The sequence below is a fragment of the Ixodes scapularis genome, unplaced genomic scaffold, assembly GCF_016920785.2.
Source record: "Ixodes scapularis isolate PalLabHiFi unplaced genomic scaffold, ASM1692078v2 PGA_scaffold11__112_contigs__length_91849675, whole genome shotgun sequence".
Lineage (NCBI taxonomy): Eukaryota > Metazoa > Arthropoda > Arachnida > Ixodida > Ixodidae > Ixodes > Ixodes scapularis.
The window spans coordinates 61,799,717-61,818,028 of record NW_024609837.1 but is presented as its reverse complement, the minus strand read 5'-3'; the positions used below and the strand labels follow the sequence as shown (position 1 = coordinate 61,818,028).

The window sequence follows — 18,312 nt, the reverse complement described above, 5'->3', positions numbered from 1 at the left end:
CAGGCACTCGTACTCTGGCTTGTACTCGCAACGCTTTCATCATTGACCTCCATAATTTCGATCCACTGACTCTTCGACCTCAACTTTTACAGCACGCAAGCTAACCAACAGTGCAGCGATAAAGAGCTATACTCTGTTTCACCATAAGATGTACCGGAGGAAAGGCTACAAGCGCGAGCTCCTTGCTCTGGGGCACATTTCGGCGGCACAAGCTCTCGTGACTTAAGAGCGGCTGCCAACGCTATGAGCTCGCGCTTCTAGCCTTCGCTGCGGTACAACATAAGGTGAAACGAAGTATAGACGCTTTCAGGCAGCTGTGCATGGTCGCCGCCATAACCGACCTTCAGTTGTTGTTCCTTCTCATTCCGTTCGCTCCACTTCATCGTTACCACAGCAGGACAGGTTATTGCCACTTTAGGTGTTACTGTGTCCTTCTCCCCAGCATAGGCCCTTCTGGAGACCCGTCAACGCCCGTTTCAGTGGCTTGGCCGCTCGGTAAGACAAGAGAAGGTCGGCTATGCCGGCTCAATCTGGCGCGCGCTGAAAGCGTCTATATTGGAACTGAAACTTCGTTTTCTACGATCGCTCGTACGAAGAGCACAATAAACAATGTTTTAAAAAGTCTTAGGCACGGTCGCGGAGAGCACGACGAGTAAAACTCACGTGACTTCCGGCGAGCCCACTTTTAGTGACGTATGTCGATGCCTCCCTTCTGACCGTCCCGACACCTTGCGGTACACTGTTACGTCACAGTGGACTGGCGAGAACTTTAAATTGGGCCTCGTATTTCTATTTTCTATAAAAAAAAAACTACGCAACTCTATAGTGAAACAATTTTTTTTTGTAACGCCTGCTATGCCATTTCAACGTCTAGCACGAAAAAAAAAAGTTTTTTTGGGAGTGTTAGAGCTTCTTAAACGGTGAACGCTTTAAAGCGATGCACTCATTCTGATGCTTTAAGACACGGTCTTGGTGGCGCTGGCGTGCTTAAGGCGGCGTTTCGAGGATCCAGTCTTGATGACGGTTGGGGGAGAAAGGTACGGGACTTTACTTTCAGATCTTATTGGTCGATGCCGCTCAGACGGAGGCTTGAACGAGCTGGTGATTTATGCTGTCATTATTTTCAGGGTGTTGCAACTTTTTAAAGCGTCGAATTCTTTTTATTGGAACCCCCTCTGATATTGAAGTCACGTGATATTGAAGTCACGGGACTTAACGTCAGATTATACATACACAAAGCGGAAAAATGAACGTCACGCGACCTACAAAGGTATTGGTCCTGCATTTATGAAAAAAAAATCAATAAATAAAACAGCTCAAAAACGGACGAGGAACGAGTAGATGCACACTGACCGATTTTTTTTTTAAATTCGCGCCATGTTACCTAAGATTTGCGCCATGTTACGTAAAATTTAAATTAACATTCTGGTTAAGCATATCGGAAAACTTGACGTGACCTATAAACCAATTTCCCCCAAATATAGTAAAAACTTGAGATCACCTAAGCACAAATCCAGTTTCAACGGTAAATTTACAGGGAAAAATTGATTTCACGTGACCTATAAAAAAATTACGTTTCTCTGCTGAATTGAGTGGCGAGAACATATACGTCACGTTACACACCAATTTTCTCTTCCCATCCATCTCCCCTTGTCTCTCTACCTACCTCCAATTCCTACCTTATCCTTCCTTCCACTCACTCCCTCACCTACATCTTATTCCCTCCCATTTTCTCTTTCCTCTTCCCTCTCTAGCTTTATCTAATATCCTACATCTCCCTCCTTAATCCTCCCTCTCCCCTCTCTCTCCATACAACTAGTTCCCTAACTCCCTTTCCATCCCCCTCACCTCCTTTCCACCCACCATAGCATCATTCCTCTCCCTCTCTCGTCCTCCACCAACCTCCAATTCCAAACCTACCCTTCCTTTCCCCTTTTCAATTCCAGCTATTTGCCATTCCCCACTTCTCCATCCCCCTCTTTCTTCACCTACCTCCAATTCCCTTATGTTCCCTTTCTCCCTTTCTGTCTCCACCTACCTGCAATTCCATACCTCCCCAGTGGAGAGAGATGGGTTGAGGAGGAGGAAGGAACAGGTAAAAACACTGAAGGTAGGTGGAGAGGGTGCGAGAGGGAAGGAAAGGGATTGGGTGCGAACAAGAGGTAGGCAACTACCTCCTGATATTTACCTCTCCTTGTGCCTCCCTTTTTACCTTCATCCAATCTCCTTCCTCTCTCTCCTTATCCCCTCCCAATCCTCCTACCTGCAATTCTCTACCCCTGTGTGAAGGTCAACGTAAATGACGGCCACAAATCCAGAGGTGCGACATGCGCAGGGTTTCGGTACAGTGGCTGTATTTTCGGTTTCGTCTTTCTTTTCTCTGAGCAATGACTTTAAAGTGAGCGGCGCGGCTGTGGCTCGAGGAGAAGGAAGAGGAAGACAGAGGCGCGAGGGCCGGGAAGAACGTCAGTCGGGCCACCTTTCAATCTGTACTGTAAATAGACGTTTCTTTTTATTTCTCTCTCACTAATGGAGTCCTCTCAGTCATTCTTTTTTTACCATCAACATCCGCACACCATCGGCGTTCCCAGTCATCGGGTCCCTGACGCAATCCTAAGAAGAAAACGAACCTTCACTGGCGCAGTCGACAGGATTGCGTCAGCGGGCCCCGCCGGCTGGAACGACTCAGCAGATTCAGCGGACAGCGACTCCATTCAACAAGAAGAGAGGCGGCAAGTTCCTGGGCCTCAGCAGCCGTGTTTAACGAAGAAGACTTGGATCGCCGAGACTTCGCTTCGACGCGGCTTCGAGAAGGGCTGCAGATTCACAGCCCTGCGAAGTGTCTACACGACTCGGACACCGTTATCGGGCCGGACTGTTTTGATCGACAGACTGCGTGTGCTTGCCATAGGGACTTGTCAACCTTCAATGGTAAGGTGATTATTTTGACTGGTGCCCGCCATGGAGCTACGTAGTGGGGAACGGCGTAGGCCGGTTACCTCGTTGGATCGGGATGGAGCTAATGATAACAGTGTCGACGAGCGAGGTGAACCGTCACCTCAGAGTAGACCAGCGGCAACCGTGGGAACGCACGAGGACGGGGACCGTGGTGGCCGATCGAGTAGCTCACTAATTGAAAGAGAGTTTGAGCTCGTAAGAGAAAAAGAACGGCTAGTGCGTCTAGAGCTTGAACTAGAGCGAGTTCGTACGGAAAACAGACCCAGAACCAGTGGAGGCGGCGCAGAACGCAACCTGAGGGAAGAGGTGCTTAGCTTTTCCAGGCTCATGAAGGGTGTGTTGACACAAATGCCGTCGTCCGAACTGCTCGTACCAAGCTGGTTCGACGGTGTCGAAAATGTCTCTGCGACATATGAGGTGCCTGAGCGCCTGAGGGGTTCGCTCGTGCGACCTTATTTTACGGAGCGCATGCGGGCGCTGGTGAATAGCCTGCCTGTCGGCGAAGCGAGTGATTACGGTGCGGTTAAGGAGCGAGTTCTCTTGGAACTCAAACTGTCGCCGGCTGAGTACAGGAGGCTTTTTCTCAAAGCCACTAGAATGGAGAAAGAATCCTGGACTCAGTTTGCGACACGGGTTGTGAGCTGCTTTGAGTATTATGCTCGAAGTCGCTCGATCGACTCTCTTGAGGACTTGCTAGCATTAATGGTTTCTGACCGCATTAGAGATTCCTTGCCCGTCGACATGCAGACCTATGTAACGCTAAATTAGACCGGAAAATGGCTTAAACCAGCAGAGGTGGCTGCGCTGGCTGACCGTTTTGAAGAGGGAGAACGATGCAAACAACGCAACAACTCTGCATATGTGAAAAACCGCAAGTCTGAAAATAAAAGAGGCTCCAGTCCTGACGGGAAAAAGCATGATAAGGTAGGGCCGGGCTCAAGGTCAAACCAATCCAGGGTGAAATGTTTCAATTGCAAGGGTATGGGACATTTTTCCCGTGACTGTCCTAGTAAACAAGCGCGGGACCGAGACTTGAAGAATGACTCCGTGGTGGGTTACATCTCAACAAATTTAACACCATCCCTGCAGAGTATACCCCAGGACATAAATGTCAATCAGAATGGTACGCGCGCTGATTTGCGGAGAGTGGAGGTGAAATGCGGCCCGGGGATGGTGCAGGCGATTATCGATTCCGGAGCAGATGAGTGCCAACCCTCACGACTTGACGCTCAACATCGAGTGCTAGAAGAACGACTGGGACGTTGCGGGCAAGCTGAAACGGGAGACCTCCGAGACCATGTCCACCGAGCTGCTAGCGCGTGCCGAGCGTACCATGGCGTGGGCGCTGATGGTGGCCGGCCTGCGGCCGACAAACGTGAAGTCAGTGGAGCTAGTCGGGGGCGGTACCTGGGTGCCGGCGGTCAAGCAGCTGGTTTGCAAGGTGTTCCAACGGGAGCCCTCAACCACACCGCACCAGGACGAGGTGATGGACCGGGGCTGCGCCCTGCAGTGTGTCTTGCTGTCACCCATCTTCAAGATGCGAGATGTTGCGGTAGTGGACGCCCAGCTTTACTCCATCGAGCTGTGCCACGACCCGGGCAAGGGATAGGACAACCGGGCAGAGGTGTTTCCCCGCTGGCACCAGCTGCCCTTCAGCAAGATGCTCACCTTCTACCGGAGGAAGCCGTTCAATCTCGAGGCCAAGTACCCGCAGGAGGTGGCGGTGGCCGACGCGGACCTGCAGGCGGGCAGCTTCACGGTGAACAAGGTTGTCTCCGCGGCCGGGGACGAGGGGTTCGGGATCAAGGAGGAAGTGCGTCACAACCTGCGGGGCATCTTCTCGGTGGTGTCCGCCTCGGCCGTGGACCGCAAGCCCGACGGTCGACAGGCAAGTGCTGGGTGTGCAAACGATGGCTACCTAGCGGTGGCGGGGGCGGCTACTGGCGAAGAGGCACCCCCGACCCAGGGTGGAGACCCCGACAAAGTGGACGAGGGCTAACCTGTCAAGGAGGAGGATTGGCCCAGCCCAAAAGAGAAACAAGCCAAGGCCACAGAGCTCTCGGTGGAGGGCCGGGTACCGCAGCTGAGAGCCTTCGAGATGGACCAGCTTGTGGAGCGCGAGGTCCACATGGTTCACACTGACCGCATAGAGAAGGAGCGACTGCTTTGTCAAGCAATGGTTTTTGGTTCGTCGCATGCGCGAACCGAAGTTTTGGTGTGTCTTTTTAAATGGATTGTATACTTTAAGTTGGTGAGATTTTTTTGTTGTTGGTATGACTGAACGGGGCAGTTGCGGGTTTTGGTAAAATAGCCTGGTTTAGAGAGACCATATGTTCCGCATACGCCTTTGGAGATTTTTTTAGGTGCACGTTCCAGTTCATATGAAGCAAGTCTTAAGGCACTTTTGGTAGTAACGGGTGTTTAGAGCCTTGGCGGGCACATTCAAAATCACCTTACAAGAGCGACCAGTGTATGACAGGCGGACATTTTGTTTTTGTGTGTGATAATTTTGTGACATTGAGGCCCCAAAATTATACTTGTTGGGGAGGTGTGAAGGTCAACGTAAATGACGGCCACAAATCCAGAGGCGCGACATGCGCAGGGTTTCGGTACAGTGGCTGTATTTTCGGTTTCGTCTTTCTTTTCTCTGAGCAATGACTTTAAAGTGAGCGGCGCGGCTGTGGCTCGAGGAGAAGGAAGAGGAAGACAGAGGCGCGAGGGCCGGGAAGAACGTCAGTCGGGCCACCTTTCAATCTGTACTGTAAATAGACGTTTCTTTTTATTTCTCTCTCACTAATGGAGTCCTCTCAGTCATTTTTTTTACCATCAACATCCGCACACCATCGGCGCTCCCAGTCATCGGGTCCCTGACGCAATCCTAAGAAGAAAACGAACCTTCACTCCCTGTCCTTCCCTATCACCACTCCACGGACCCCAATTCCCTACCTCTCCCCCTAACAATTCCTTTAGTGGATAAGGAAGGGAAAGGAGGACGAGAGAGAACGATAAAGTCCCCTCTTCTACCTCTCCCCGCTTTCTGCCTACCTCATATTTCATCCCTCTCCCTCGCTCCTCCTTCTTTTTCTCTCCACTCCATCTCCAATTTCCTACCTCTCCCTTTTCTTCTTTTCCTCGCCACCTAGCTGCCGTGTACTACCTCGCTCTTCTTGTCCTTTCCCCTTCTACTACCTCCAATTCCCTCAATCTCCCACTCCCTCTCAATTCACCTTCTTTACTCTCCCTCCCTCTCCCTCCTTCCTCTCCACCTACCTCAAACTCCATACCTTTTTTCCATCTCCCCACAACTTCTGACCCTCCCTCCCACCTCCATCCTTCCTCTTCCCAGCTCAATATTCTTATCTCTTTTCCTCCTCCACTCTCCTCTGTCCATCTCCGCTTTACTCGTTTTCCATTTCTCCCTTTCTTCTTGTCCCTCTTCACCTACCCCAAATTTCCTAACACTCCCTCTCTCCCATCCTGCTGCCCCTACCTCCAGTTTCCTTCCTCTCTTCCCTCCTCTTCCATGTCCGCCTAAATCCAATTTCCTACATCTCCCTCCCTCCTCCTCCCTCTCCACCCAACACAAATCTTCCTGCTTCCTCGTCCTTCTTTCTCTCTTTCTCTAATTGCAATTTCATACCTCTTCATCCTTCCGTCTTTTCTCCACCTACATCACATTCCCTACTCCTTCCTCGATCCTCCCCCTCTCCCTCTAATTCCAATTCCCTACCTCAACATCCCTCTTCCTCGCTCTCCACCTATTTCCAATTTCCTACCTCTCCCTTCTTCCCCCTCTGTCTCCACATATCTCCAAATTCCTACCTCTTCCTCCCTCGTTCTCCTCCACTCACTCTCCCGCTTCGCAAAAGCTTCCCCTCCCTCCATCCCCCTTTCCTTCCAACCACCTCCAGTTCCCTATCTCTCCCTGCTTCCTTCTACCTCTCTCCTTCCTTTCTACCTACATACAATTTCCCCTACTTCCTCCCTCTCCACCTAGCTCCACTTTCCTACCTCTCCCTTCCTCTCTCGCTCTCTCTCGACCTAACTCCAATTTTCTACCTTCCCTCTTTTCCGCTCCATCTCTACAAACTTCTCACTCACTCCTCCTCCATCTCCCCTCCCTCTCTCCCTACTACAATTCCATACCTCCCCATCCCGTCCCCCTCTCTTCTCCACCAATATCCAATTCCGCACCCCTCTCAACCTCTCTACCTACCTCAAATTCCCAACCATCCCCTCCCACCCCCATCTCCCCCTCCGCCTACATCCGAATGCCTTCCTTTTCCTTCCCACTCCCTCTGCACCTACCCCCACCTTTCTCGTTCTCCTTTCATCCTCCTCCTCCCTATCCCCTACCTCTCCATTTTCTCATTCCCTAACACTCCAAGCCAACACCTCCTAGATAACAAAGCCGTAGTGCGGAATGAGATGGCGTCATCAGCGAAGGCCAAAGGAAGGCAAAGATTGGACACTACGATTCCGTCAACTTTCGGCTGAAACTTGACTTGAAACTGAGCTCTGACGCAGCACTTGTGTCCAAACAGTGTCGAGCACTGACGTTTACTGGTGACGCAAAAGTGTCAGCACTACGGCTTTGTCATTTATGCGGTGTTGTTCAAGCATCCCCCTCCCTTTCCGACCTGGGGATGCCGTGCTTTCGGAGTTTATTTTTCGTCAAGTTCTGCGGGTGCATTCCGGACTTAATTTTTTGACAAAAATTCTTAGTTTATCAAAGGTTATTTTTGTTAGATTTCAAATTCCCCGAAAATTCTTCGAAATTTAGTGTTTCCTAGTTGTCAAAAAAAAAATAGTATCCGGGTGTAAACGTGTGCTTGATTCAAAAGAATGATCTTGTATCAATTGATTTTTATTCAGCTTCATTCAGCGTTGGCCCCAGTGCCACTGGCAGTGCAAATTTCTCCCCCGACAACAGTTGCAAGCAAGTGTTGATTCGAAAAACGTCGATAGCTTAAAATAAACAAACTCCTGGAGGTAGTCGCTGGGAAGCTGGTATTGCATCCCACCCTATCCATCAACCTACCCTGCGGAAGCGCGGGGTGGAGGGGTAAAGCAATTTCAACTGCCCATCCTCTCTTTCACCTTTTATGAAATCTATATGGTTCATAACTTTCTTTGGTAGAAAACACAACCCTTCCTTTCTCTAAGAATCAGAAATAGTACCGCCCAAACTGGAATCCTGTACAATGTTCTTCTCATGACCCGCAAGTTGAATTGCCTGCTGTACTGAATGAACGTTAACGAGATAAGCGGGAAAAAAAGGATCCGAGATTTGAAAGAAAACTGGGGTGGCATTTTGTCAGAAGCTTCGACAATATGCGCTGACCAGACTTAATTATAAAACACCGTCATTTTTATTTTTGTGTTGGTACATTAAAATTTGGGGTTGATCAGATAAACTCGAAATGACGAAAATTCTTCCGCGGGTGTGCTTTCTGAAGTTTTCAGATTTATTTGAAAGTAAGAAACCCTAATTATTGGACTTTATAAAATTCAAAATTGCAAAAAAAGACAATTTTTTTTTTTTTTTTTACGGGTTGGCCTTTTTTTTTTTTTTTTTTTTTTTTGCAAAGATCAACACTTGCAAGCAAGTGTTGATCTTCAGAATTTCAAGAGCGCCCATTGTTTATCTCTAAAAGCGAGACGTGGTGCTTTCTGCAGCTGGTTTCTACGCGAACAATGAGAGATTCAAGTGTTATGTCACCGCTGTTGCCGTGCAGCCGCTCGAGCATACAAGAGAGTAGTTTTAACCTTTTAATTTTTCATGTTGCACGGAATTTTAATTTTTTTTTTTTTTTTCAGTAAGTAGGTCGATGCAGGCACAGCAACAACGCTACCCGCACTGTGCCAGCAATAAAATTTTGTTTTTAATTCAGCGTGGTTGAGCTGGCTTTTCTGTCAAAGGTTTGGTTTCGCATGAATATTTATTAGCTGGCTTTCCTTCTTCAATATACCTGTCCAACTAAGCACGCCCTATGTTCCACGAGAGGAATGTTACGTCAGACGATTGCACCCGCTTCATGGCAACCAAGTACCAGTGCTGCTTTCGCTCTCAAGCGGGCTGTTTGGTTTCACTCTAAGCCGCGGAAAGAAAGCTGTGAAATTTTATGCCTATATAGTAACACACAATATACCCTAAAAATATACATTGGAATTAAGTGATGGTGACTTGGTTAAAAACGGCCGTTACCGAAAACAAATTAAGTGGAAAATGCTAACCCCTTTTTTGGTGTTCCGCATGAGTTAGGGGATGAGGAACTAGTAAAGCGACACGCTGTTGCTAAAGCATCACCTCCATGTGCATAATGTGAATGTTTCTAGCCTTTCAGTTATTTATGTATTTATTGATTATCTTAGCCCTACCACGGGGCTGTTACCAGATTGGAAGATATATGAATAATTTTAAAAATTCACAATGAAAGCACATTCGCATATTCACACCACGCAAAGGAAGGAAAAATAAAGCGGTACCGTCGGCTCATGTTTAAAAAACCATGCCGGCATGCAGTGAATGAACACAGTAGTGTTTAATCCGAAAGAAAAAAAGAAAACTCAAACCAAAAGCTCAGAAACAAGCAGTTCCCAACGTTTCGGGGTCGACTTGACTCCTTTTTCAGGGGTGACTAAAAATGGAATGGGACAGCGAGAGCTTCGACCTTGTCTTACTCTTCTATCGAGTTGATGCTTTGTTAACGTGATGCAAGCCATGGAGGTAAATAGATGGTATGGCCCCGAGGGACCTGTCTTTTTAACACTTGTCTTTTTAGTATCATCTGACTTTCGTGAACACACCTTACTGGCACGACCCTTATCTTCGCTTCAATGACATCTGTTGAAACCCAAGGTCTTTTTTTAATTTCTTTTAAACATTTGGGAACAAATTAGGTGTCGAATACAAGGTTGCATACAATCTGAAAAGTGGTCCCACAAAGCTCGAGTTCAAGCTCGTGCCCGATAAAGCATCATTCACAATTTTCGTTAGCTCATCCACGCTCTCTCGTGGTTCTCCCTCGATACCGTTAATTATGAGCCTATTCCTTCGTAAACGACTCTCTAGATCTTCCATAGATTATATTCATATAAACATTTTGTTCGCTAAACACACTTTCTAACCTTGCAAATCTGTGTCTGGTTTCATCATGAATTCCAATATTTTTTTTTCTTTTTTTTCCGAATGCCAGGAACTTGTTTTGCACAATTAAGTTGCTAGCTTCAAAGAAGGTCTGTTTCTCTTGAATTTTCGTGATTTTTGTTATGACGTCATTCTTAGTTTCAACTATTACCTACTAGCAGCTCTTTTGCAAGTGGTCCAGGGTTTTCCGCGACATCACCGGATAGTTTCAGTAACAGGTTTGTCACTGACAGATAATAATATGCACACTGAAAGACTACGCGTGGGCACGGCAACGCTAAGAAACAAACACTCATTAGGAAAACCGTATTTACGGTCACCGATTTACGTGATCTTTAAAGCAAGTTAGGCATTGTCACGGCATGGTTGCCGCGTCCACTCAACTGGGTAGGCTCTGATGAAGCTCCTACATGCAGCTGCCGGGCGGTTTCTTGGTTGTCATATCAGAACCCAGGGATCCTGGGTTCGAGTCCCAACCCTGCCTGTTTCGATCTGGATGAGCATTGTACCCGCGTGCGGTCGTGTATCACTACTGCGTGGTGCGCGTTGAAGACCCCAGGCTAGCGATTGTACTGCACTGGCTAAATTGCTCATCTACAGCGTGTGACTCGTCACAACTTTAATGGCTGACCAACTACACGCTGTATAAATATCCCCATAACCCCCCCCCCCCCCCCCCCCCAATGGTTGTCATATGACGTCCTCGTGCTCCATGCAGATGCACAGTAGAGCTTGTCCACGTGCAACGGCAGTGACGCGGCTCCTTGGTCGACCGACAAATGACCGCCAATTCTTCGTAGTCGGTCAGTTGCCGTAGCCGTCGTCGCATCTGAGATAACGTAGAGGCCACCGGGTAATGCCTCGTTCACACCTGTGAACCGGCGGCCGGATCCGCGAGAATTCTGACGCCCGGCGACGACAGCAGGCAGGATTTCCGGCGGAGAGCAAGATCCCTCTGGATGGCTCGTTCACACTTGCGAAATAAGCACTCACCGCCGACACCATTCGATCACCGAAAAAAAGATCGGGCCGTTCACATTTGTTGCGGCCTGCGGAGTTCGCGGCGTGAGCGTCTCGCAGTTTTCCGAACAGACGAGAGCTGACGAGGGATCCCAAACCTCCACCTTGCAGTGCGCGTCTCGTCGCCATCACCGCCAGCTCGTCAGCGGGGATCTGAGGTCAGCAAGCACCACTTTTCCCGTGCGTTCTGATTTGCTAGCGGCGAGAAAAAACCTTTTTCCGGCGTTCAAAATTGGTCCCCAGAGCGATCTTGGTCTCCACCGGAAATTCTGCCGGCTTTCGTCGCCGGGCGTCAGAATTCTCGCAGATCCGGCCGCCGGTTCACAAGTGTGAACGGGGCATGAGACCAATTTTGAACGCCGGAAAAAAAGTTTTCTTTCGCCGCAAGCCGATCAGAACGCATGGGGGAAGTGGCGCTTGCTTACGTCAGATCCCCGCTGACGAGATGGCGACGATGTCGACGAAACGCGCGCGGGCAAGGAGGAGGTTTGGGACCTCTCGTCAGCTCCCCCTCGTCGGTTCGGAAAACTGCGAGACGCTCCCGCCGCGCACTCCGCAGCCGGCAACAGATGTGAACGCCCCGATCTTTTTGCGGCGATCGAATTCAGTCGTCGGCGAATGCGTATTTCGCAAGTGTGAGCGAGCCATAAGACCTGAGTGATAGTTGGAAGCATTCTAAGCATAGTCACGGTGTGGTTGCCGTGTCTACAGGACTGGGTAGCCTCAGGTGTTGCTCTAATGTGCAGCTGCCGGGTGGTATCTTGGTTGACATGTGACACCTTCGTGCTCTCAGCAGATGCGCAGTGGAACGTTTCCACGTGCAGCGGCACTGACATGGCACTTTTGTTGACCGGCAAATGATGGCTAATCCTCCGTAGTCGGCCAGTGGCCGTCGTCCCGAATGAGAGTATGTGGAAGCAGCCAAGTAAGACCGGCGTGATTGTTGGAAGCATGGTGTACCTCGTTCCAGCTAAGGTCCAAGCGCGGCCGATGTTATGAGCCGAAGGGCCAATCAAACACCGAAAGAGGTACAACGTCATGCCGTGCTCTCCATAGTTGATAGCACCAGCAGATATTTGCTCTCTGTGCGTGCTCCTCCGCCGGCTAGTCCTATCAAGCGCAGAGATCACGCCATGACGCTGCGCTTTTTGCGCTGTTTGATTGGCCCTTCGGCTGATAGCATCGGCCGCGCTCGCACCTAAGGTGAAACGAAGTATAGGCATATTCACGGCGGGATTGCGGTGTCCATTGATTAGATATCAGATAGTAGACAATACTCTACGGAAGTGTTCAAGATGTTTCTCATCTTGATGCCCTGAGGCGTGGCCCAGAGCCCGTATTACTGAGGCGTGTTAAATGCAAAAATGCGCTAAACATTAAAAAAAAATTGTTACCAGAAAACGTGAACCCCTTTTAGAGGTTACTATATTCGAAGGTTGCTAACAAAGTAGTGCCCCACATCGTTTTCTCTCAAGGATACAGATAAGAATAAGCAAATTTACAAATTGCAGCACTGGTGTTTTCTACTCACATGTGTATATTATTACGGCCGTTCAACGAACGACGCGGTTGTAATAGATCGTGAACATACCATGTCTGACTTGCGTCACAAGCAATTCAGTTTCAAGCGGCGGAAATAAAAAAAAAAACTGTGGAAAAACATCTTAACCGTTTGTGTGCAGTGCAGAAAGCTCATACAATCGAGAAGAGCACAGTTGGATACTCAGTTAAAATATGTAAAACTTCAAAAGCTGTAGAGATGGAGTTGCGTGGTCGGTCATACTCGAAGCATCCTGCCACCGCCGCCAAACCAGACACGTGACGGCGCACCGGTGCATTTATTCGTGCAAATTGACACACCACAATCCGGTAATTGGCCCTAGAGCTTCAGCATAGGAATTCGTGCATTGCCAATGAGCCACGTTATCGGCTTGTGTGGCATACGAGGAATCGATGAAAACTTTTTTTTCTCTCCAGCTTGACAATGCCCGACCCTCGCAACAGCATCAAACTCAGGTGTCAATTGCCGACTTTAATACGACCAGGGGCTCCGGAACCGGGAGGGGGGGGGGGGGCAGTGGGGGCAATTACCCCCACAGGTTCTAAACCGGGGGGGGGGGGAGGGAGGGGGGCGTGCCTTCCACTCAAATCTGTTCCTCCCCTTCCCTCCCACCACCCGTGATATATATAGATATATATATATATAGAGAGAGAGAGAGAGCTGAACTACACGATGTGACATGAGCCCCGACGTCGCCCCCACGCATCAGATATACTTCCGGAACCTCTGCATTTGGCTGTCCTCCACCATTCACCTTATGAGCCTGATTTGGAACCTTGATATTTTCTTCTCTTCGGGCCACTAAAGTATGGACTGCGTGTTACGTCATGGTTAGTGGATAACGATGAGCGCACCGAACGCAGCGTGGCTGAGAACGCGCTCGTTTCATTGGCCGTCGTGCAGGAACTCGACATCTGCAACCAATCAGTGTCTGTGTGCGCTGCGCTGCGCCGCGTTTGCTACACTTCGACGTCGGAAGATACCAAAGCGTTTAGCGTCACTGCGTGCTAGCGTCCCGCCTCTTGCGAGACGCTCAAAGAGGCTCTGGCGGAGATGCTGACGCGTTTCGGCGTTCGTCGGAGGGAGAACTGTGAGGTGCAAAAGCTCGTGACTACAACACAAATGGACCTTTTCCGAGAAGCGTTCTGCGCACGCGCGAGCGCCCGATGCCAAGCGGCGGAAGTCGGAACGAAAAATCGAGGAAATTCGAAAGGAGGCTGTATATCAGCGAGTAGAACACGTAACCGCAGCATATATATATAATTGTGTTACACAAAAAAAGAACGTCGACGGAAAGGAAAACACGACGTTAGGGTGGACGCCACGGATGCAGTCGCGTTGGGCAGGCGCCGCTGCTCAGAGAGCGAAGAAACTGCTAGCGTAGCTCCCATTATCGATAGGTAGCGCAGGTAGGTTACTTCCTCGATTTTTAGTTCGTGCAGCCACCGCCTGGTGCCGTCGGTATGTGGAAAAGGTCCATTGAGCCAACGACTTCGTCGCCATGTGTCCCAGCTATCCCTACGACTGTACATTGTGGATTAACACAGGACTGCTCAACTAGTAGGATAAGGTGTATGGCGAGAAAGTGGAACGTCAGTTTCGGTTTCGTAAATTTATTTTGGACAAAATAGTAAGCTTTATCGCTATGTATAAAAATATTGTGTCCATTGCTAGGTCTATGCAGAGACGATGAACACTGTTTAAAAGAAATATTAAAATCACCTTTTGACCCCTCTTCAAGAACTGAAGGGTGTTACTATATAATTTTGAATTATTTATCAATTTGAGTAGCCTCCTGTTTGGTGGTAACAGCGCAAGAAAAAAGGCGTAGGACCGGGAGGAAGAAACACACAGACAGCGCCTGGTTTGTATGTTTCTTAGTCCTGGTCCTACGTATTTTTGGCACTACTCCCACCAAACAGTATGTACCATTACTTAGCCCAACTACATGCCTCGTTGAGTAGCCTCCACATCCCAATAAATAATTAATAAAATCTCGACGGTTTATAGGTGAATGTATTCTAATTGGTGAGCAGCACTCAACGTTATCATCTAATTCGCACGCTCATACTGGTGTGATAAACTGTCCATTCGTAGTGTGTAGAGATTTATCTTTATAAAATCCGACTTTTTTTATCAATTGAGTAATTATCGTCGCTGCTAATGTATGGTACTGAGGCTCCAACTTACCGCCTTGGGGAAGTGGAGCTCTGATGGAGCCCCCGTTGAGTAAAGCGGCGTTTACGTTGGACCAATACTCTGAAGAAGACGTGTTCATATCCGCGTAGAAGGCGAAGTACGCGTCGGCTATGAGGTTTCCAAGGTTGCACTCCCGGAGACGGCATACTTCATTAGCTTGTTCCAGCACCACCTTGGAGTAACCGACGGGTTTCTTCATCACCTCACTGACGTTCTTTTTGTAAGGTTCAATGACATCAACCATTTTCTTATCTGCAACAAAAATTGATATGTATTGTATGTATAAACACCGTAATTATAGACCCCTTTAAAAACTTCGTCAGGCAACATTAGCGGTCGCCATTTTGCCGGCATGGAGCTTTTGATGGAAACAACGTCCAAGCCAAACGCCGAGGCCGCACTTGTTTACAATACAGGCGGAGCCAAGTTACCCCTGAACTCTGGCGTAATCCTCCTGTCCCATAGATGCTCGGAGTAAGTACCAAAACAATTGCGGACTCGGATAATTGACGCAGCAGCTACCAGAAGGTACGCACTGTTGAAAATGGTATCATTGACTCACACTAGTAGAGAGCCTGAAGCACACATCAATATGTCTTTGAATCAAGATAAGGTAATCGCTTATACAGACAGATTACTTTTTTATTTGTTTGTTTGTGGATACTGTCGTCCGACGAAGGAAATGCAAACCAAGGTATGAAAAGTAGAATTCAAAGTTTGTCGCAAGATAATTATCTCGCGACGAATTACGCCGGAAAACAACCCACTTTAAGTGATGCGTAGGTTACAGTATATTGTTAGGCATTTAAAGTTCTAGGGTCCTCTGCTTCCGCGACACAAACATCACTGGCCGCTTTCTGAGAAATTGTGGCGAACCGCCTTTTTTCAGCTCCAGTAGCACTAGTTAATCATGGTGTCCGGTATTTTGAGTATTTAGTACCTCTGTTACGTTTTCATTGGTGACGGCGTGATGCCTTCCACTCGCCTAGATACGAAGTGCTTTTAACCAATTTCTTTTTAATAGGCTGCATCGTCTTTCTTTTGTCACCAGGTAAGCAAGGGTAGCACGCAGTGCTTGGACTAGCATCGTACATGTACATTTCCCTTACCGACCACTTAAACTCCTCCACCTGGCCAGGTACATAACATCACATCGTCCGGGTTTAGCCTCGGAAAATCTTTTGGACGTATCTGGCGAAAGTAAGAATTGAAAACGACCGTGTTGGTGAATTGATACGTGTACATGTAAGGATAAAACATGTCGTCAGCGCTGTCGTCTGTTTATTCTTTTCTATGTCCTTGTCTTGTCGAGCTGTTTTAAACTGAGATAGAGGACGAGGACGGAAACAGCTTTAACTTAGCAGGAACTTTTGTTTCCGTCGCCGTCCTCTGTGTTTTATCCGTTTATGTATTCGTAGATGACGAAAGACATCTTCGATCGGGAGAATACAGGCTGCTCCCAAGTATATTTAAACTCAAACGCTTGATTAACAATATTGGCTGTGATTATGAACGCGGGTATACTTCTTAATGTTTGCAGTATAGATCGATTGATATCGTATAGATATGAAGTTTTAAGGAGCCCGTCATCGAAATCAGATGGTCACAGTTCGTTATTGATATTTTATGAAGTACTCGGATCTTGCTTCTTTCCTGTTTTCTGATAAAATCGTTTTTTTTTTTTATGATTTACGTTTTGGTGCGGATTTTGTATCTGGAGTTGCATAAGCTGCAGTAGGTAGCAGTAACTTTTTCAGGCATCTATAACATCTTGATTCAAGTGTTCTTCACTCCGAATTCCCTCTCAGTCTAAATGCATGTCTTTCTTTTCCCAATATTGTATGCACCTGACTTCTCTCCTTTCGAATACTTTTGGTGCTGATCGGCTGTCTACGTTCGAAGTTCCGTGACTTGCGCCTTCCCAAGAGTTACGTTGACTTCCCTGAACCGCCATTGCTGTACGTGTTCGTCTCGCGGGCCGCAAAGAACATCAATCGCTTAAGATTACCTGCATAGATAGCAGCGTTGAGTTCAATTCTCGATCCTCTATAAGTTCTCGTGCCTCCAGAGCGGAACCGGGAGTGCTGAGACTAGCCGTAGCTGCTACCGGCAGTGCTGCCAGAAGTCCAAAATTGAAGCCTCCGGCCAGCTTTTTCAAAGCTGCGACGTAGTTTGATGTCGACTTCTCCGCCAGCTGTTTTCTTCGCTGTAATTTTGTACTGCTCAAGACTTCCCCTCCAATAGTCGCAGATCGAAGTGTTTCTTCGGTGTCGTCACGAGTTCGTCGAATGTCCTCTCTTGAAGCTCTCAGTGCCGCCAACGCTCCTACGACATCACTAGTCTTTGCTCCGCAAAGTGTCAGCTGTAACGCCCTCTCACGTGAATGTTTAGCTTGTCCGTTAGCTTAGAAGTAGGAACTGAGTTGCTCTGGACAGGATGTCCCAAGCTACTGATGGCAAACTCTTCAAGCTTGCCATGGGTGGCAATCCTTCAGTCGCCCGATGTTTTTCGTTGACGAACCTCGTGCCAAGAAGTGTTATGTATTGCCGGAAAGGACTCCTGTTAGAGACTGTTGTGTCTACTCCGGTATTTTATTAATGGCGCTTGGAATGGTTTGTTGTGTGGCCCCCAACAGCGTGCAGCTCCAACACAGGTGCACTATACCGACATCTGCAAGACCGTTTACTCACGTTTTCTGAGGTTACGTATAAGCAATCAAAAACATTCGTTTCTCGAATGTTGCGTGCCAGGCTATCCCATTGAACTGGTAGCCACGGTTAATATGATGCATAAATGTCCTCGCAATTTGTGCTTATGCTTTTCTAATGAAACGTAACCCAAGAAAATAGGTCTTTGTAAACCAGCCTCTAGAGTGTATAAAACCCTATCTCTAGGTACATTCTTAGGTTTTTACAACTATAAGGGCAAAGTAAGAAAGCTTGCACTTCGCAGCGACCTAGAATCCAGAAGGACGGTTATAAATATATTCATCCGGAATTCCGAATTTCTGTCATTTTCGGGGAATGGATTGAGTGCGCGATCATCAGTATAGACAGTTCACGCCATTAAAAAAATGACAGTAAAATTGGATATTTTACTTTTTTTATTTCGTCGTCCCAGCAACATCGCTAAATTTCTATCACGTAATTTCAGCTTCTGTTTTGAGTCTACAGTCGTGAAAATATTTAAGACTTCCTAAATTGTTCATGACGTACCTTCCGCAACTGATGCGTTGAGAAGAATTGGGTTTCCTGTACCAGCAATGACACTACCATTCTTGTCAAATGTTGCCTGTAAAAATCCTAAGAACTTTCCGTAGCAGTAAGCTTGAACTACGAGCCCTAGAGTGCCGTCCATTCTCTTCACAACTGTGGGATAGTTGCCTTCGGGAACATTTTCCGGTGGATGATTGCTACCTGAATTT

The 18,312-nt window shown here is 48.0% G+C and overlaps 1 protein-coding gene across 1 annotated transcript in view; it reads right to left on the bottom strand.

The window, feature by feature from the left end:
• Window positions 1-18,312, bottom strand: part of LOC120846793 (5'-nucleotidase-like) — a 62,409-nt gene that overhangs the window by 6,414 nt on the left and 37,683 nt on the right. Inside the window, exons 5-6 of the mRNA XM_040218670.1 lie at window positions 18,104-18,304; window positions 14,880-15,140 (exon numbers count right to left, since the gene is read on the bottom strand). Coding sequence (XP_040074604.1) covers window positions 14,880-15,140; window positions 18,104-18,304 — 462 coding nt within the window. The remainder of the gene's footprint in view (window positions 1-14,879; window positions 15,141-18,103; window positions 18,305-18,312) is intronic.